This window comes from Homalodisca vitripennis, chromosome 7, assembly GCF_021130785.1.
Source record: "Homalodisca vitripennis isolate AUS2020 chromosome 7, UT_GWSS_2.1, whole genome shotgun sequence".
Taxonomy (NCBI): Eukaryota; Metazoa; Arthropoda; class Insecta; order Hemiptera; family Cicadellidae; genus Homalodisca; species Homalodisca vitripennis.
In genome coordinates this window covers 24,644,842-24,666,777 of record NC_060213.1, presented here as the reverse complement: position 1 = coordinate 24,666,777, position 21,936 = coordinate 24,644,842, and the positions used below count along the sequence as shown (strand labels likewise).

The 21,936-nt window shown below is 34.5% G+C and overlaps 1 protein-coding gene across 1 annotated transcript in view; it reads left to right on the top strand.

Moving 5' to 3' along the window:
* The window catches only part of LOC124367024 (probable E3 ubiquitin-protein ligase HERC1), a 115,273-nt gene extending 100,786 nt beyond the window's left edge, over window positions 1-14,487 (top strand). Inside the window, 12 exon segments of the mRNA XM_046823705.1 lie at window positions 49-252; window positions 2,173-2,297; window positions 3,564-3,732; window positions 4,925-5,083; window positions 5,908-6,053; window positions 6,730-7,042; window positions 8,002-8,121; window positions 10,066-10,221; window positions 11,385-11,576; window positions 12,418-12,599; window positions 14,181-14,363; window positions 14,365-14,487. Of these exon segments, the coding sequence (XP_046679661.1) occupies window positions 49-252; window positions 2,173-2,297; window positions 3,564-3,732; window positions 4,925-5,083; window positions 5,908-6,053; window positions 6,730-7,042; window positions 8,002-8,121; window positions 10,066-10,221; window positions 11,385-11,576; window positions 12,418-12,599; window positions 14,181-14,363; window positions 14,365-14,472 (2,057 nt within the window). The 3' untranslated portion in view covers window positions 14,473-14,487.
* Window positions 14,488-21,936: the final 7,449 nt, after the last annotated feature.

The window sequence follows — 21,936 nt, the reverse complement described above, 5'->3', positions numbered from 1 at the left end:
TCGAAAATTCAACACATATTCCATGAACAATTCTGATTTTGTGTGCAGACGGAGCCAAGGTGGACACCCAGAACTTTGTGATTGACAGTCAGCCAGTATGGATAACTGCTCTGTGCTGGCCGAAGGTGTGTAACGGAGGAAGCCAGCAGGAGTGTCTGCTGATCGGCCGAGTCAATGGCACAGTCGCCATGATGACCTCGCAGCAGGGTGCCTGGCACACTGACGAACTGATCAACTGCTCTCTATCCTTCTGTGAGTAGACAATAACTGCTCCCTATCCTTCTGTGAGTAGGCAATAACTGCTCTCTATCCTTCTGTGAGTAGACAATAACTGCTCTCTATCCTTCTGTGAGTAGACAATAACTGCTCTCTATCCTTCTGTGAGTAGACAATAACACTGCTCTCTGTCCTTCTGTGAGTAGACAATAACTGCTCTCTATCCTTCTGTGAGTAGACAATAACTGCTCTCTATCCTTCTGTGAGAAGACAATAACTGCTCTATCCTTCTGTGAGTAGATAATAACTGCTCTCTATCCTTCTATGAGTAAACAATAACTTCTCTCTATCCTTCTGTGAGTAGACAATAACTGCTCTCTATCCTTTTGTGAGTAGAAAGTAGACACTCGGCATGGACTGATTTATATTTGATTAAGAGATAGTTTCATAATGCTGAACTAAATAAATGTTAGTTCTTTTGAAACATTTTTAGACATTAACTCTAGAAGTCACAGGCGCTTGATGTACGGTGAGGTTAATCGTTCAAGTGGCAGAGCTGGATATCCAACCCCATTATGTTATGTCGTATTACGTTATTCTTGAAGGAGTAAATATTATCCGATTTTTATAAAACTCGTGTTTGCAAAAAGAATGAATCAAAACTTCTCATTACTACCGTGTTTTATTATTAGGTTTTATAGTACTTTTAGTAAACCAACAGTCAATCAGAGTAGGGATAAATTCTACGTGTGTATATATTGTAAATATAGGTATGTTGCATGAGTGCTTTTTATATTTTATTTTTAGTTGATTTATAATCAAAATGAAATCGTAAAAATTGTTTTAGGGCTTTGAATACATTATGTGTCAACATGAATATAATGGGTTCTATTGTCTATCCCCTTATAAATTAAAAAATAATTGTGTTTTTAAATATATACAAAGGCATCAAATTTTAATTTCTTCTTTGCATCGTAACATTGTGCAACTACAGTAAAATAAATTCAGTTAGTACCAATTAGTTAGAAACATATTTAAAAATTATAATTTAAATGTCGCTTTAAAATAGGAATAATTTTTAATTTTCCTCTGCATTAGTGCAAAAACTAATAAGTAATTTTAATGATTAGCAATGGAACCATTCTCAAACAAAATCAAAAACAGATTTTACTAACCAAAAACTTTAGTGATTAAATACAAGAATATTTATATCTCAGATCTCCTACAGTTATAAGTAAATATGTAGTACAATTTTTTACAAGTTTCACAAAAAAAGTTTGTTTCTTTAGTGATAGAACCACTCAAAGCGTATTCTGTAATTGTGATATAATAAATTACAGGGTTAGGGGCTATACACTGTTTAGAATCCACAAAGCATTTCATATTTTTATTTCTATAAATAAATTTTACTGTAAATGTTTTGATCTGAATTATTCTAGCAATTAAACCCAATTTTGAAAGTTTAAGTGTAGCAATTGTTATTATATTTCATAATTTATTGCCATGAAAAAGATTACAGCAGTACAAATGCTATCTGTATAAACTTTCTCTTGAAAAATTAATTTGATTTTGTATGAAAGTGCAGTTCAAAATGTTTTTCAATCCATGAGGATGGGTAAAATAAGGCTTAAAAAAGGACCGGCCTAAGATCTTCTGGCACTTTGTGAAAACTGTAAAATACATGTCTTAATATGTAAAAGAAAAATATTGTGCCATGTTTTAGCACTGTACATAATTTAAAATAAAAATGTATAAATAAACATATTTTAATAAATATTTTTATTAAAATTACATATATATAGCATTTGTAAATAGTCTAAATGTAATTATACAATATAATATTGTTTTTAAAAAAATATTGCCATTTGAGAAGTAATTATGGCTACTTTTAGTGTTAAGTAAAGCTATATGAGCTTTGATCAGCAACCAATAAGTTGTGTTAATGCAATGTTCCAGCGTCTGTGAGTCACCTAGCGTGGCAAGACGAGGAGAAACACTTTGCGGTTGGATTCACGGACGGCACACTCAAGATCTCCCACAAGAATCAGAACGTCGAGACGGCCACCATTTCTGCTCACGCGGTAACTGCATCTCTTAATTTATTTGAGTTATATGATTCCACATCTAATTTAGTTTTAATTACGTAATAGTCATGCTATTTGTTTTGAGAGAGATTTATTAGTTTATGTTTGAGTGGACATCCAATATAATTAAAATGGCACTTATAAGATCCTTAAATGGCAGGCTAATTTTTTTGTTTTGCATGTCACTTAATCAGTCAGGGATTTAGGTAGCATTTAACTCCTAAGTAAAAACTTGGCTTGGAAGATAAAGTTAGGAATATTAACAGTTTGCCTGTTCAGATTGTATATTAATCATAAAAGTAAGGGAAAGTCATGAGCAGTCATAAATTTGTAGAGCTCATGGATGTTGCGGAATTAGGTAAACCAGTACTTGTTTTTTAACATCCATGGTGAAGAAACAAGTTTATTAATTTCATGCAAATCTGCTCCATTCGAAAACCGTCAGTTTAGTTTACTGCCAATATTTGATAGTTGCAAAACAATAATAGAGTTAAAACTTCTAGCAACAATCTTTTTTTTATAAATTCCAAATAGTTGTAATTTTGGTTGAGCAAAACTACAGTCATAAATTTTATATTATGAAGATGTCATCTTGGTTGGAAGAGAAGACCTGTTTCAACTAAAACTGAACATCTATTCTCAGTTTTCTGTTCCCAAGAATATATGAATGGAAAGAAAGAAAGAAGGTTGAATTAACAATTAACTCTAGGAACTGACATATTACTAATTATTTTGAATGTTTCTCTGAATCAGATGAATTCCAAAGTGAGATCGTGTTTAGTTCAAGTATTGAATGCCTTATAAGTTTCTCGTCAACAAGGCCATATATTATTTTGATGAATTCTGACGTTATAATTCTAGAAATAAGGTAACCCATAATTAATAGTTTTGTGCCCAACACTGTTTAAGTGTAATTATTCTATTTTAAACTTCCTCCATTTTCTGTAGTATATAATTCTGTATCTTATCTAGTGCAGACCTAAATTGAATGCCTGACACTACTCATTTATATTTGTGTGTTTACTAAATGAATAAAGTTCTTTTGAATTAAATTGAGTTTAATCTCTAGTTGATGAAAGTTGAATTCAGAATCGAAAATAGATACAAAAGTGTAATAATGTAAATGCTACTAGAAAATTTTGTTCAGAACTGTAATGTTTGGTCCGCTGCAGAAATCTTTCCTCCATTAAATGGATCCTTCATTCCTCAGAGTACATATGGATGTGTAAAAGCTTCATGCTTGTCTCTCGTTGTTGCTCTCAGAGTGGTATCTGCTGTCTGGAGTGGGATCCTTACAACGAATACCTGGCCACCTGCGCTACCGGAGACAGCTACTGCTACGTCTGGACTGTTGAGGACTCTGAGTGGAAGTGTGTTCACGACCTCGCCCACTCCTATCATCCTGCGTCTGTCGCATGGTCACCCATTGTAGGTGAGTATCTGTTCATCTTCCGTCTCATTAATTTTTGCTTTTTTAAAACTCCGATCGGAATTGAGAAGTTGATTGTGGGAAGTAATCTTGAGTTACATTATCATTTGCAGGTCAGTACATGTTAGTACTTGTATGAAGCCTATTTGAAAAGTAAGCGCAGAGAAGTTGCAGTTAACTATGTCCATCATAAGGTCAATCAACCGTTCCTTGCTCCATCACGTTCTCTCAGAATGGCCACAACAGTATTTTTGTAAATTTTGCTGTTTGTGAATTATATTCTTTAACCCTGCCACTAGCAATCTGATATCAGGCGTTTCTGTTGTATTTTAGATGACAGTGCCCAATAACGGATCTTTTAACACAGACTACATTTTTAGTTATTCCGTCTTTAAAATATGCTCTAAACATATCAGTATTAATACTAATAGAAAAAGAAATGTTCAAGTTAAGTAATGAACTTTCTGATCAATTTTACGTTCTGTTAAACGTCTTTACGTTTTGTAATCTTAGAATAATGTTTTATGTTTTGTAAATTGCACCAGATGCGCGTGCTGCGGCGAATCAGAAAACTTGTGTAATTGTATTTTTTTAAATAATTTAGTAAAATTTATTTTGTACTATTATAAGCTAAACATAACTTAGTTGTACAAAATTAATAATAAGACTGAATAATCAAAAGTGAACATTGAATTTTAAAAGCTTGGAAATGTGCTGAAAAGTTACAACTCTAGTACATTTTTGAAAAATTACTTCTTTAGTAACCTTGGATAAACAAGGTAAAACTGTACAACTTTGACATTTTAAATCACCCTGTATATAAGTGAAATAAGTTATAAGTAATTTTAACTTTTTTTTTGGAAAATGATAAGTGAATCCTTTAAAATGAGGTACTGTTTAATCTACTTTTACATTTTAAAATGTTTCAAAAATTATCCTTTTCCTCAAAAAAAAAAAAAACAAGGCCATTTTGGGGTATTTTTGGGTGTTAAATATTATTTTCCCGATTATTTAGGGTTGAAATATGGGAGTGTTTGGTAAAACGAAGTTAGGTTTCTCGGTTCAGCCGCTGTACATTTTTGGACGCACCGCAGACATCGCGGACGAGTGGTCTGCCTCACCCTGTATTAGTTAAATTTAAGTGTGTAACAAAATATCCAGTATCTTTGTGTTATGTACAATGAACTTTGTACAGGACACAACCAACAACGGATACTCTGTGTGGGTACAGTGTACGGGGTGATTAACGTATGGACTCTGCCAGAGCTACGAGTGCTGCACACCATGCAAGGTCACATGTACAGTCCTGTCACCTCGCTCAGTGTGGATAAAAATGGCCTGCTACTCGCTTCAGGTGTGTCACTCTCACAAGCTTATAAACCTGAATTCTTTTATTATATCATCTTTCCGGTTAATGATTATAAAGTGACTTTTTACGGTCGGCAATTTGTAAATTTAATAGTTTGAATTTTTGGGCTACCAATTAACAATAAATAAGCAATTTATAATACCTGGTATAATATATACATCAGTTTTAAAGTGTCATAAAATTACAATAAACTGTTACTGTTATAAGATTTGAGAGAGAGAATTAACATGAAATATCTTGAAAAGCTTATGAGGATATTACGAAAATTGTGTCTTTTCAGGTATTTCATTACCTTTGTCACTTCCATTAATACACTTTGCTTTTTAATGACATTACTTAACTTTACATAACTAGCTATGGTTGGGTATAGTTGTTCCAATGTGAATGTTAAGTTTAGCGCCAGTTCACTTTCTTCTTGAGTGCAACATCTAACATCTGATGCTATCGCAGACTTTACTCTTAAAATTTAGAATCATGTTTGTCTGAAGGGATTCAAAATTAGTCGGTGACAAAGAAGCTCAACAAACTCTTTGTATTGTTCTGACATCAGAGGCACCTAGACTACAAAATGTAGTACAATGAGGGCTGGAGAGGTATTCTTATTGTCTAATCAGGTGCACTACAATGTTAACTGACACAATCCCAAAGCACTGTGTGTGTAGAAAACTCGGTTGCTTCACTTTTCTCAAGGATGAATATTGTTAAACTTAACATTTACAGTAATGAACTTGTATTATTGTGTTTAGTTCCAGTATTAGAATCCCAAATATTGAGTTTCTGATAAACTAATAGGGGATGAATATGTGCAGGATGTTTCAAGGGGATGAGTGGACTAGTGAATATATGGAGCCTCCAGGACGCAAGCCTGCTGCAGACCCAGACCGGACCCGGTGGTGTCCACAGCCTTACCTGGGTCTCCGATGTTGGGTTGGCAGTCTGCTTTGTCCGGTCCAAGGTACATCATCATTATATACAGCTTGAGTTACATAGTCAATTTGTGAAGTATACGCATAGTAACAAATTACACAAAGTATTCATTTTAATTCTACACATTGTTTAGAAAATCTCTGTTGGTCATCTGTAGATTAGTTGGGATGATTATATTCGAATCTAGGCCAAGACAAACAAAAAACAAGAGTTGTATTGATTCCAGTTCTTCAGTACTAGTTCTGGTATTTGCATTTAAATTGAGTCATTTTGTTTTGTGAGGGTTTGTTGAAGAGTTCTAGAACTGTTTTTATTTCTCAAACCAAATGTCAAGGAGTGGTGTTATGAATATTTTAGGTTCTCATAATTATTTTTCAGCAAATTGGCATCTGTTCACTGTGCCCCTCCTTACTGTTCTATCTAAGTATTTTAGTACAAATTTTTCTTAACTAAAGTTTAGCGCAAACTGACTGTTTGATCTCAACAGTGACAAATGTTGAAAGATGCGCGATCGACTACTGCGCACCGCAGCCCTGCCACGTGTCTGGCCATCATGGTATGAGATCAGAGGTTGAAAAAATATGACCCCAGTAATAAGGAAAAATATTTACAGGATATATTACATAAAGTATTACATATTAGTTCTGGTGTGGTGGTAGAACTTACTTTACAATAGTGGTTTCTATGTGTGGATGTGTCCGCAGGATATCAACATCATCCAGTACCGTGCAAGTGTGTGTGGTAAGGACCGTGTGCTGGCAGCGTGTCGTGGTGCGCTCCTAGCTCGTGGTGTCTCTGGTCTGCAGAGTGTCCCCTGCCTGCGCTCACTATTGAGTGCGCTGCCTGCTCTCGTGTTAGAGTTGTGGCGCAGCGAGCGACCGGCCGTGGTGAGCGGAGACCGTCTCACCTACAGCGACCACCTCAAGTGCCTGGTGTCCCTGGTGCTAGCCTTGCGGCTGGACCATGTGCTGTGTTACCGTCAGGCTCCGCCCAACACAGCGGAATCTCATGCTCTCGGTCAGTCACGCAGAACACTTGTTTTACATACTTAGGCTTATTAAGTTCAGTTTAGCCTGTTTATATTGACCAGAGAGCCACCATACATGTTCTCTACTATATGGTGAATACTTCTCATAACCCAATTAAATAAACTCTTGTTCTAGTCATGTACTTCACATACCAGTAAAATATTATTGAAAATGGACAACAAAATTTGTTCTTTTCAGACATTCAGGAATTCATTTCAACATAAGTAACATAAATCCATTTAAATCATTTTTTACTATCCAATTTCAATAAGATTTTAATCAGCATCCAGATGGCCCTTGTACTTTATAGTAGGGGTGCATGATTATTTTTAAATTTTACTTATATACAAAGAGTATTTTTATTATTTTGTTTGAAATCCTCCCTAATCTAGAAACCCTCCTTGAGTTTATAGTAGGTTATGTGCAATGTCTTCATCAACAGCTATACTGTAAATTCCCTATCTCATTCAGTAATGCTCATTTTAATAGAATCCACTTACAGATGCTCTTCCCGCTTCTAGAAACTCCCGTTGGGCTGTATTAAAATATGTACAAACTCCTTGTCAACAGCTATGCTATACCATCGATGATACTCGCTTTGGTAGCGTATATTTATTGATGCCTCTCCTACATCTCCTTGAGCTGTAGTAAATTATTGCTAAATCTTAGTCAAAAGCTACTCTACCGACTCAGTAATACTCATTATAGAGTATCCTTTTTATGATGCTTCTCAAAATTACTTTCTCGATTTGAGATCCCAAAACGAATATTTCCACTGATACTGAAAAATGGAATTATTTTGAACCATCACAATACCATGTATGGGGGAGAAGTTAAGAATAAACAAAAATTGAATAGTTTAAACATTAAAATGATGCGAACCAAACAAGGACACGTTACATTTTGTACTCTGTACTTCACTCTCTAAACTCTTGGGTAATGTTACAGAACCAGACTGGACGTGGCTGCACGTACTGAGTGTTGCGGCCCAGACAGCAAAGGCTCTTGTCTCTCGGACGCCTCTGCCGCAACAGTTCCTGCAGTGGAAGTGCGAAGATAGAGTCCAGTGTGAGTAGTTACGTGAGCGGAAGTTAGGGTACTTAAGTGGAAAGAAACTTCACTTATCTGATGACAGTTGTGTATTTCATGTGCACACTCTTTTTTCTGTAATTTTACATTTAAGGTTAGATCTGGTTACACACAGCACACTTCAGATTCTATTCACTCAACCCTCATTATAACTTCTCTCACTGTAGTAAGAATTGTTATTTATTTTTCCAAAATGGGTAAAAACCAGTTAGTATTATACAGAGATATAAACTACTTGCAATTTGCAACCAACTGATCCTTGTGTTATGTGGCCTAGCATTATCATGCAGAAAAACAATGCCTGATTCATCTAACCTTCCCAGTAAAATAGCCAACATTTTCTTACTGCACTCATGTTTTCTACACCATTCTCAGTGGATTTGTTATTATTTTTCACACACAGAAAACAAGATTGCATTGAATAATTATTTTGCATTGGGTGGGATTTTCGATTATAGCGGCCATTTTGGATTTACTGTTAAGGTGCAAAAAGGCAGTTCATTCTTGTAGCATTTGCATATGTATTGAGCAAAATGACATAAAACAATACAGGCACATCGAATTTCCCGGTTATCACACTATGTCATGCTTCAGACAGTATTGCAATTCACTTTCAAAATAGCTCTTATAAAAAAATAATCTGTGGCAATTTGAAACTAGTATTATTTTAGATCAGGCGTTTGTGGTGTAAGTAATGCAAAAGAAGAAAATGAGAAAGGATAGCAAAATTTAATTTTACTGATTCAGCACATATTTAACAAATACATATAAGAGGGTCACTCTGAAAGTTTTTGAAATATATAAAGAGTTTCTGTGCTAGACTTACCAAAACCTTAGTGGTTCAAAGTTATCTTTGGTGTCAATGCACTTTTTAAATTTAATTTTCACTTGTTGAAAGCACCCAGTTATTCGATTTTTGAAATCTAGCCAAAATACTTAAGAATCTCAATATTAGCTTCTGAAGTAAAGAAATTACTGCACAAATGATTTTATATTGTTTGATGCACTTTCAGCCAAAAACTTCCAATGTTTTTTGCAGCAGTATACCCTAGAAGAGACATTGCTGTGGTGCCAAATTAAACTCTTAATGTTCAAATTTTAAATAACTCCTGGCAAGCATTGTTCATTGTACCAACTTACTGTATTTTGTCCCCCCCCCCCTCAGTTTAATAGTCTTCACCAGTCCTGTACATTACTTTGTTCACTGATTATTGTTTCTTGACAATTGTGGGGGGGGGGGGGCAACAACCTTCTCCTCGAGTTGAAACATCATAAAATGGTACGTACCATTGACAACTTTAGAAATAATCTAATGATCACCATTATTAAGTAATTGGAGAGTCTGTTGCTAATTCTCACATGCTCAGCTTTTTGTATATCTGTCAAATCATGCGGTACTCACCTAAAAACTTTTTACTGGCTTTTAAAAGCTTGTGCAATATCATTCACAATGCTGTGGATCTAATCCCTAAGGAAGTATAAATCATTAAATAAATGCAGTGTCTGTCCTCTTAGAAAGAGTGAACTTGATGAGCATTTTCTTGAGTGACACCAGAATGCTTCCTTCATGATCGTTCATCGTCTTGAAGCTACTTACAGCCCCTTCGAAACTCCAAGTATCACCTACAAACAATAGCACTGGACGGTGCTTCAGAACCAAAGCCAATTTTGAGACGTTCATCATGGACGCACTCCTCTTGAGATAACCCGATTTGTAAATTTTAGCCCGAAAATGCTCTCTCGATAGCTCTATTACTCACAAAATGGATCTTTCTGAACACACAAGTACACTGATGAACCCAACTTGCTGACAATCGCACTGATAGCGTTTGGACAATCAGATAAGATTTTACAGTGTACACTGTCTGCCGGTATCTGCAAACTTTCAGAGTGATCCTCATAGAAACGTGTTCCTGTTCGCAGTAGAGGAAGAGTGGACAGACAACGAGGCATGGAGTTATGAGACGGACGTGCAGCTGATGGCATGGATGACGCAGTGCCCCCAGGACTGGCAAGTGGGCGGGAAGTGCGAGGCTTACCTGTGGGGCAGTGGACGCCATGGTCAGCTAGCCGAGACAGGTAACTGTTCTAGTGGAGGTATTGGTTTTATAAAAACCTTACAGTCAGCTTCAGCGCTGCAGCCGTTACACATCTATAATTTTTGTGTCTCGTGTTGGAAAATGATTGTATACATTTTTGTATGTTTTTAATTTTATGTAGATTTATCAGAATTAACACAAAAAATTATTACCAAAAACTGTAATATCACATTAAGTGTAATAACATTACAAACGATAGAAAAGTACCCTTGGCATGGTTGCTAAAATTTAAAGTAAACAATGAAGGTTTCTGTAGGAATTAAGCCTAGATTGACATAAACTTATTTCAACACTTTACACATCCTAGTAATAATACTAGTTTTTTTCAATAATTAATTGTAAATGTATAATTTTATGTGTAAAACTATACTATGACTGCAGCATTAAAAGTACTTTTTAATGCTGGTGCATAATGAGTTGACAAACAATTACAGATTCTTAAACTGAGGGTGTTTTAAACTTCATAGTTGAGATAGTAAAAACAACTAGCAGTTGTTGAAGTTGTTGTTAAGTTGAACCAAACAGAAACTAGCAGAATTGGAAGTGTTTAATCTTTTCCAAATTTCGTCTCGGATATTTTAATTACAGAATAAGGTGGGATTGAAAGATTAGGCAAGGTTACAGGAAGATAAAAATATTGCACCATCAATTCTCGAGTGGAATAATCAATGTGATTTAAAAATATTAGCCTGAGTGAAAATGAAAGGGAAAAAGTACTATTGGTCGGTGGGAACATTGATGGTATATAGGAGTATTGGCCTGTGTGAAAATTTAATGGGATGTAGGAGTATTTTCCAGTTGGAATATTAACAGGGTATAGGACTATTGGCTACGGAAAACACTGATAGAAAATTTAAGTATTGGCCAGTGGGAACTTTGAGGGGATATAGGAGTATTGGCCAATGACAAGGTTGATGTAATATAAGAGTGAATGGAAGACTCATTATAATGTGTTTCGCCTTGTTTATTCTTTTATGCATAAATATTAATTTAAAGATGACATGTCTGATTTGCTGTACTTGACTTTGTTAATAAGTTTTTAGCTGTGACAGAAATATTCCATACACAATAAAACTTCAGGTTTTTTAATCCAACAGCTTCCGATTTGTCTTGCACTGAAATTAATGTAGTGGATGTGTTCAGGCCACAGCTCGCAGGTACCAACGCTGACAGAATCATTCTCAGCGGCACAGCAGATAGTGTGCGGCCAGAACTGCACATTCGTAGTGCAGACTAACGGCACAGTGCTCAGCTGCGGGGAAGGCAGCTACGGTCGGCTCGGCCAGGGTCACTCCGAGGACCTTCACTCTCTCTCCGTAATCTCTGCGCTGCAAGGTACAATAGTAGATCTTTCATCATCAACATCTCTGATGTTTGTTTCTGCATTTCGATGAATCTAATTGGCATGTATATATTTCTCTGTTGAATTTGTCTTTCCTTCTCCTGCATCCCGCGTTCCATGTGGTCTTTGATCACGAAGTTAGCCTTTTCAGAATCTTATCCTTATTTTCATCCTCTCTACTGTGCAAACTGTTTCATCCTAAATCATTTCCAAATATAGTGATTTTATATTAAACGTAATAAACCTCTTATTTCTGCTTCCGTATTTTGTTTGAAAATTTACGTTTATTATTTTTTACAGAATAACATGTTAATTAACTTGTGGATTTTTACTTAAAAATAACAAGAGTATAAGGTTTTAAAGTATGATATTATGAATTAAAATTTATTTTCTAAAAAAAGGTATTGTTTTATGCCTTGTTTTACTGTATATTCAGAAACTAATTTTAAAAAATCATGCTTTTATCTTATTTTTGCATGATAAAAAGTTGTAGTTTAAAAGCTACATCAGTGTACTTTTACTGTAAATTCAAATAAATCCAGATAGAGAATGGATCCCTAAAGGGTTAATATCCCAGATTTCAAAGTGAGAGTGCCACATTACAGTGTAAATACATACTACTGTGTCCATATGGTTACATTGGACTGTTACATGTTAAATGACAGGTACAAGATGGGGCTTACGTGCACCATCAATATTTATTAGTACTTTTAGATTTGGATCTTCTACAAATGACATACACCACTTTTTAGTATTAAAACATTTTATATTTTGATAATTATTGACAACAATAGTTGAGTTTTTTGTGCTGCCACTGAAAGCCTGACATTGCAGGATTCGTCATTGTAGAGGTTGCAACATCATGTGGCTCAGACGGCCACAGCCTAGCGCTAGCTGAGAGCGGAGAGGTGTTTTCATGGGGCGATGGAGATTACGGAAAGTTGGGGCATGGAAATAGCGACCGACAACGTCGGCCACGGCAGATAGAAGCTCTCCAAGGCGAAGACGTAGTTCAGGTGAGAGTTTACTATTTTTACCAACCACCAATTTATGTCAACTTTATTATCATACTTTGTACTTTGGTAGCTAATAAAAGATTCAAATTACGCAGTTTGTTTACTTATCTTTTGCCACAGCAGGATTTATCAGCATGATGAATGGCCATCTTTTACCTCCACAATGAGATTTACTGTCATTAATAAAACTGATTCTATCCAATGCTTAATTCCCCCCCCCCCCACACAACTTGCAACCAGCCTGAGTCAATCACCCGTTTACTGTTTTTTCAAGTAAAACACGGATATTTCCAAATTACTCATAAATTCAAATGTAATTATATGGTTTACGAAAAATTATGTTACAGTAGAATCTTTCTAACATGACCCTCAATACTACAAGTATATGCTTTTCAGTGAGTATTTCGTACGTGGTCAGTGACATGTTTTGAGGAAAATAACATGCTAGATACAGGTCTACAGGTAAACCTCCCCCCCCCCCATCCACAACACTTTATATGAGGTATGTTTTGTAAGTACAGTAAAACCTCCTTAATTCAGCATTCTATAGTCCAGAATTGTCTATAATCCGGCAACAGTCGTAACAGACAAAAATTATAGAATTACCTTCATAATGAACATTGTAAAGTGAGAAACTCGACAGCTACCGCCGACACTCAAGAGCCACAAAGCGTCACGCTCTGAGCAGTAAACGTGAGTGGGCTGACCATCGTAACTGCTCGGCAAACCGTGGATCCACTTGTCCTCCCGGCATGCACTTTACTAAAACTTTAAATGCAAGTACAGAGGCTCATTCATACTAGAACTGGCTGTTTCTGAGTCCAGTGCTAAGGACTTTCAAGTCAAGTTTAACATGAAAGATGCAATTTTTACTGCAACTTTGTCATGGAATGGTGTTTAGAATGAAACAGTTAAAAGTTCATAGAGGAAACTCTGGCCAGGTGTTATGAATAATGATGAAGTTCCTAATGAGAATGATCCTACTGAAGATGATGTAAAGACGTAGGCCTACAAATTAATCTGATAGAGATTAGAGAAAAAACTAGTGTAATGAGTGAGCTGAGAAATATTCCAAGCATCGAAATGGTTGAGTAATTAGATATTTGAAGAAATCAGTCATGAATCCATAGTTCAAAGTGTTCTGAATCAAAAAACCAGTTCAGGATGAATCAGAAAGTGACGATGGAATCTCGTACCAACCTTGTTACAAAACTACTTAGCTAGGGGTGATTCAATAACAAGAATATTTCCCAAATCCCCTGGAAACTTTTGCTATTGACGTTCTACTGTACTGTATGATGTTTATTGTATTTCTCAGTACCTATGCAAATTAAATTATGTAGTTTTTATTTTACGATTATATCTTTCATTTTTATTGATGTTGCAGATAACTAATAATATCAATGGATTCAATTCGATTCAAAACTTCTTCTTTATTCATAAGACAGTACAGGTATTGAACATAGAATAGTGTCAAAGTTATTGAGACTAATTATTATTAATTATTTATTGGATGTAAGACTTCTGTTATGAAACAAATTTTGGTGTAAGAATGGCAGTAACTGATATGGATGTGAACAGGTGGCTTGTGGGTTCAAGCACAGTGCAGTTGTGACAAGTGACGGAAAGCTTTTTACATTTGGCAATGGAGATTACGGGCGACTGGGCCACGGCACCACCTGCAACAAGAAGCTGCCAGAGTGTGTGGGCGCACTGGTGGGCGTGGAGGTGGGACAGGTGGCGTGTGGACTGAACCACACAGTGTGTGGTGGCAGCCAACGGTGCAGCCGTGTGGGCCTTCGGTGACGGAGACAACGGCAAGTTGGGTCTGGGCCACAACACCACCAAAGGAATACCACAGGTTAAATTATAATGTAATTCGGCTACTAATAATAACGTTATAGTCAGTTTTCATAAATTAAAGCAAATTGCGTGTGAAGCCGCGGATATTTGCTTGTGGCATGGTAAAACTTTAAAATTGTGACCAATCTTCTCTATCGAACTGAGCAGTTTCTTTTCAGTTTATCTTCTAGAATTGTCTACAGAGTTTACAAATCACTTTACTTTCATTAACATGTACAAAGTGTATAATGTCAGGTGTTCACAGAGCACGTTTGACTAAATATTTAACATATTAATATTAAATTGCCATAAACATTTTTAATCATTTTACAATTGGTAAAAATAGCACAGTCTGTTTTCTTCTTTGATATTCACCTACCATGGAGCTTTTCAAATAGTTATTGTAATGTTGTGTAAATGATTCATTGATTCCCAAATATCCGTTCCCCAATCACATTCAAAAGTATAAATTCTACAAAGAACAATAACCATATCAACATGCCTATATAGTTCAATTCAATTTAAAAAACTTTATTCAACAAAAACATTTTTTAACATTTTTAATCATTCCCCACTCGCACGTGCGGGGTTATTATAATTTAATTATTATACAACCTCATTCTATATGGCTATATATGCAGTCTTTGTTGTACCACCATCCCCCCCAGTATTTTATAAGCAATATAACTTTTATAACAACAAACTATACATATATAGTAACTTACAAGAAGGAATAACAAAAAATTAAACAATATAACTAACATTAACAATAACAATATTAATACATAACAAATAAACTAATTTATTATAACTCAACTGTCCATAGAACTCAATTTTATACATTCTAATAAAATATTTAATATTTTATTGCAACCCTTCAATAAATAAGCATTAATAAACAAACAAAGCCAAATTAACAATATAAGTAATAACATAACAAATAACAATTTAATACATAACAAATAAACTTAAATATGTCAACAATCATAGAATTTAATTTAATAACATTATAATAAATATTTTTACATTTTCACAGCAACTTTAAATAAATAAACATTAGTAACCAAACAAGCAATGGGTATAGTTAAAATAACAACAAAATATCATTATGCATTGCAAACCCATGGCTTTTTGATTGTCCTCTTCAGAATTGGCAAGGGTAACCACCCCGGACAAACATTCAGAACATTTGAAATATCTATTAAATATTTCTAACAATTTTATAATTCAGTTGTTTTCTGGAAATTTCCCTGTTTATAGAATGGCACCAACCAGGAGTATTTGTAACGGATGCTCGAGTATTTCTGAGAAAAAACCTTATTTTCAAACATTTCTCTATTCTTCACTGTAAACATTAATACAGAAAAAACATAGAGTTGCTGTAAATTTAAGATGCCTATTTCCATAAACATATGTGATACACTTTCATATCTAGTCATATTACATATATTCCTAACAGCAAATCTCTGCATTAATTGTAAGGGCAATCATTATTGTAGGATAAGTTCCACCCCAGTGTACAATACCATAACCTCAGAGATGACTCAAACCGACGATATGTACAACATTTTTAAGATACTCTGACTCTATATTTTTTTTGTGAAATATAACAGATAATTTAATTTTCTTATTTTGGGTGGTGGGGGGGGGGGGGGGTGGGGGGGGGGGGGGGTGGGGGGGGGGGGGGGTGGGGGGGGGGGGGGGTGGGGGGGGGGGGGGGTGGGGGGGGGGGGGGGTAATCCAAAAGAACAAGTCAGTTTGTGTACGAAAGCAGTTACACTTGAGGCAAGGTATTTCAATTTAATTTCAGACAAAGTTTAGTTTTTATGAAAGAGATACCCACGGCTAATGCAAATTTAAGAAGTCTTATTATCGCGGGAAGTAGAGATTGTTTTATGCAGCGTAGCAACATTAAATGTAAACTTTGCTTGCCCTATTCCCTTAAGATATCGTCAGTGTTTTATTAGACAGCCAACAATATTTATTTAATTTCATACTAAGTTGAAAACTTGCACGTTTCTTTATCTAAAAACCTTCTCAACCAGAATTATTTTTCCAGTTATTATAATGAAAAACTTTTTCTTTTATTGTTTTCGTAATTTAATTTTAAAGATACTATTACGCTCCCAAATACAATGTAATTGTTTCTTCTCTTCTAAATTAGTAGAAGGATGTCATTTTAATTGTAAAACAAAGGTATTTCAAATTTTCCAACTAAGAAAACTCAGGCCAATTTTTTTCAGGGGAGGCCGATTTTCTTTCAGGCCTTGTTCTGCCCGTTCTCATGTGCCACTGGCCTGTGCTAGGATCTTCTCAAATACAATGACGAAAGTCGATACAGTACAAGGTCTCTGGTACTTATAGAAGTGCTATGGTCACTAAATCATGGATTTGAACTTACACTTTTTCTAATTTAGGATCCAAAAATCCAAAGTCTTAGACCGCTCGACCATCAACTGTCCCTAAAACATCAATTTTAAAGTTGCCAATTATTGTTAATAAATATGAAACATTTTCAAAATAGTTATTCAAGAGCTCTTAACATTTGTAGTGCCATTGCCACTCAGGTATCAGAGACAAGACCTGATATTCCCAAGAACACGATGCAATTGTCAAAACAAATATATTAAATCTAACGGTATATATAAAGGATGTACTTAAAATAACGCAAATAGTCTTGAATGGAAGATAATGTTCAATACTATTGGCGGCAATGGTATTTCAAACAATTAGTTAAAATAAAATCCAACCATAACCTTTTTATACCTAAGTGTACGTTTCTATTGAAATAACTACAATACATGTTCCCCTATAAACATTAGATTTCAAATTAATCAGATATGCACAAATGAATGTACCATTTCTTTTTGGTACCATTATTATTTCATTAACATAATCATACACATGTATTATATCTATATTCCTTTATGATGTATTTCTCAAACGCAACACATGAAGAATGCCATAAACAAATCCTGTGTAGTGTCCATAGGAGGAAATAAATCCTCGTCCTGAAATCACAACCCAAACTGAACAGCTTAAACTGAGATGAACGTTCGTTATAAAGTTAATGGGTTTCCACTCCAAACTCCAAACACTCCATTAGTTTCACTTAAGGATAACACATCAAGTTCCCAACTCCGAGTGGCTCGGCCTCTTTCATTCTATTGACACATAATTCGTGAATACCTTATAATGAAAAAGTTTCTACTGAAACACTGGTCCACGTAAGTATTAATGTATAGAGGTTTGTCACAACTGATGTTGGTAAAACAATATGTTCCCAAACTTTAGGGTAGGGTTCCTAACGGTAAAATAAGAAAAGATCTCTACAAACGTAGGTTTCGCTTACTGTCCATTTCAGCTTTTCCCTGAAAATTGGAAATATAACTGTTTAAGTTATCATGTTGACATGGATAGTCATTTGTACCAAATTAATTGGTAACAAATATTTACACTACTTTCAAAATGGCGTCTGCTTTAAAATTTCATTCAAAATTTGATAAAACCATTTTTGTAAGAAAAAATTTGTAATACAAGTTATGCATATATATCAGAGACTAAAGCTTAAATGTTCCAAAACATTGTTCAACGTATGAAACAAAAAAGCAAAACTCTTTCCAAACTCCCCTCAACTTTTATGCGATAAGTAATATTCACTTCGTTGCCATTTTTAGTCTAGAAGTTACACTTGTCCTAAAATGACTTTTGCGCTGCTTCCGGAGTGACAGGATATTCTGGATAGGTTAAGGTTGGAGGTAGGAACCGCGTGCTGTCGAGATCCACGAAGAAAGATTGTAGGCATTACTCTCAGTTATTCCTCCTTGGAAGAAAGGGAGGGCAGCTCTGTGCCAGCCTCTCCAGTCAAAGCGGACAGGGTGACTACCAACTGTAACATTAATCCTACACATTTGCAGCTAGTGATGTGCCGCTTCTACACATCCATATGGTTGCTCAGATTTAATTGACATATCACATTCTTTGTATAGGCTCAACTTAAAGGTATACACCAACCAAACCCTCTTGGAGTAAATAAAATTCGCTGCCCTTATACTTCCCTTTTGTTTCTTACAAATCGAATTTTTTAGTTTTTATTACTGAATGCTTTTGCCATTTGTATCGCAAAGTAAGTCTCCTGGTTTCCATGAAAAATAAATTACTCCTGTCGTGGTTTGGGCTAGGACACATCTTTTGTGATAGTCAAAAACTGCTAGTCTGTGGTTCTTGTCACAACCACGCCTATCTTAAATATTTCGGATTGGTCAAATATAATTGTTTTAAGCCAGCCAGCATTTTCAACTGCAGTTTTGAAAGTCAGAATTAGGATTAACGTGATTACAAACCCGCAATATGAAATATGTCTTCAATATAGCTAGAAGATTTAGCATCCTTTCGTCGCTTGAACCTGCTGCTGGATTTTTTTAAATTCCAGTACCTGAACTTATTTCGGCTATTCATAACATTTCAAATGATAAAATTACTAATGTTGACAAATCCTTTAAATCAGAGGTTTAAATAGTACCATTCTTGATAGCAAAAATCTACCTAAAGAAAAGTTCGAACTGAAGTCCATTGTTAATAAATCGAAACAGAATTTATTCTCATTCTTTCAAGTTCTGAAATTCAAAGCCTGCGCTAAATACAATGTTAGAAAACAAACCGTTGCTTTTGAAGGTTCTTCTGGAACTGTTTCGATGTTGATAATACAGATGAACTTTTTTGAAGGTGTACATTGAAGATGTAAGGGAATTTACTCGTATAAAATGTGTACCATGTTTGGTTTTATTATTCGAAGATAATTAATTTATTGATATGTATATTCTGCACGCAATACCTTGTAGCGTTTTATTTAATATTTAAAATATTATAACTAACTGTATGAAATGTTACTTTTTAAACTAAAAGATAAGACTTGTTTTTTAAAAGTTTAATATTTAATTGCAACTATAGAAAAATGTATACACAATGATACACAGTTGAGTCTTACTCCGTTTTTCCAGCAATATTACAAAAACTCTACAAGATGTCCAGACAGTCAGAAATGTTACAGACAAACCTGTAGGGCTTTACGACTTGACGCTAACGAAGATAAAGCCACATTGGTGACAGCAACTGTCATCTCGGTTTATCTCCACGGTAATTGTCAAAGTTATTTCATTCCAGACTTGTATCCCTGAGTCTGTTTCACATCTCTAGTAATATCTGCATACTCTACTAAATATAAAAGTCGTTCAATTATAGCTCAAAAGCACTGATGTGATAACAGTGAATTTTTATATACAGGCGTGCATGCTGTTTCCAAATGTTATATGTCCAAAACGTGGAGATGTTGTTATTGGGTTAAAATTTAAAACTTTTACTAAACATTGTCTGTTAGCCCAGACGTTTCACTAAATAATACAGTTATAAGAAAGTATCGACCCGCAAGATAAATTCCTCCTCAAATAAATATACCTATTGCAGACAATCTTAAAAGAAAACTGTCCGGATAAATGGCATGTTACATTGTCTTTTAGAGAAGCTATTATGAGTGTAGTGAAGTGTTAGATGTTGGTTTTCTAACCATGTTGTTTCAGCTCTTTATAAGCACAAGATAACTTTTGCCTATTGTAATACTTTTCAATTGTAGGTTGATTGCATTTATTTATAGTTTGATAATTATATGGCCGTTAATTTTAAAAAGATATACAAAAATACTAGTGTAATTAAATGTATTGTGCTTTATATTGTAAAGTTTACAAATAGCTGTCATATTTGGACTATTCCAGTATTACGGGTTGAGAATAGTTTTAGTTGTAAGATGATGGTTTATTTGTCTATAAATTAAAAATAACTAACAATACTGATTCACGTTTTTCATGTCTTTATGTAATGCTTACCTACATAGAAGTGGTCTATTCATAAAATGTATATTTCATTACGACTAATCTTTTATAAAATCAATTGGATTTTTTTCAATTATTCATTTATAACTACCATTTTGTCTGTTTTTTAACACTGGTTATGAGAAATCATAATCGGTTTGTGACTCGCCTCATCCAATACCTAGAAGCATTGGTCCTCTAATCTTCAACATTTAACTACAATCCACTTCAATTATCCAGTCAATTAGTATAACATTAAAATATTATTTAAATTAATCACTCATTGTCTAATAAAAACAACTAGTAGTGTTTTATGTTTTAAAATAATTGTAAATGTAAGTTTTTAAAAATAGTTACGTACCGTACCTCAAAAGATACACAGGCAACCGAGATTATAATTATTAAATTATACTTCGCAAAAGAATATGTTCATAACTCAAAAGTCCTTGGAACAATTTACTTAAAATCTACTTCTAAAATCAATACTACTAAATCATAAAACGTATGTTAACGCTCTTTGGTAGAACAGACTGTACTTCACTACTCGGCCATACAATATTGTTATTTTTGTTATAATTCTTATTTGAAGCTATCAGCGTCAGATCAGTCCATTAATGTTTGACCATATCGTCGTAATGTTAAGTTTTAATATTCTAAGTTCTAACAACTGTTTATGTTATGGCAGAAAAGGTAATAATGGGTTTTGTGAATATTATCAGGCGAAGTAATTGTTAAACATTATAGTCGGTCTAACATGATATTTATTCCAAGCAAATAGTTATATAATAAAACATTGTTATTGCAAGACAGACAAGTTATTGTTACTAAAGGCTTAATGTTGCCTATTGCTGCAACTATTTATGGAAAGTTGAAGCTCTTCAAGCTTCAGACCATTAGAGTTGTTTTCGTCCAAAACTCTCAGACTTACCCCTAACTGCTTCTGTCCTTCCTCTATAAATAAAACAGCATTAATGTCAAGAACACTAAAGTGGATAACATAATATAATCAATACATATAAAATTACCTAATATGACTGATTTTGTAATCACAATAATGTACAGTTATAATGATACTCCTCTATTTGTGTTAGTTAAATTAGTTCCTATAATATGGATATTGGAGATGAAAAAGTGTGTGTGTGTGTGTGTGTGTGTGTATTTTTTAAGATTAACAAATACATTATATGGATTAAAATGTAACAATGATTTAAATATGCTTAATATATGATCAAACACTCCAATAAAATGAAAAAGTTTTATTTTGTGAGGCCTTTCGTGCTCAAAGAACACATCGTCAGACCCACATAACTGAAATAAAAGTAAAGTGGGTCTGACGATGTGTTCTTTGAGCACGAAAGGCCTCACAAAATAAAACTTTTTCATTTTATTGGAGTGTTTGATCATATATTAAGCATTTAGAATTTTCAATAAGAAGACGCTGGTAAAATGTATGATTTAAATAGTTAATGTTAATAAGTGGTAACATCTGGTATTAGTTTTTAATATCAATGTATCAATTAATTTATTAGATGTGACATTTGGTATGACTGCAAAGGTTTAAGAATCGGAGCCATTGAAGGTACATCTGGCCTTCCCTGAGAGGCTCATGAGTCATTATGATAACATAACAT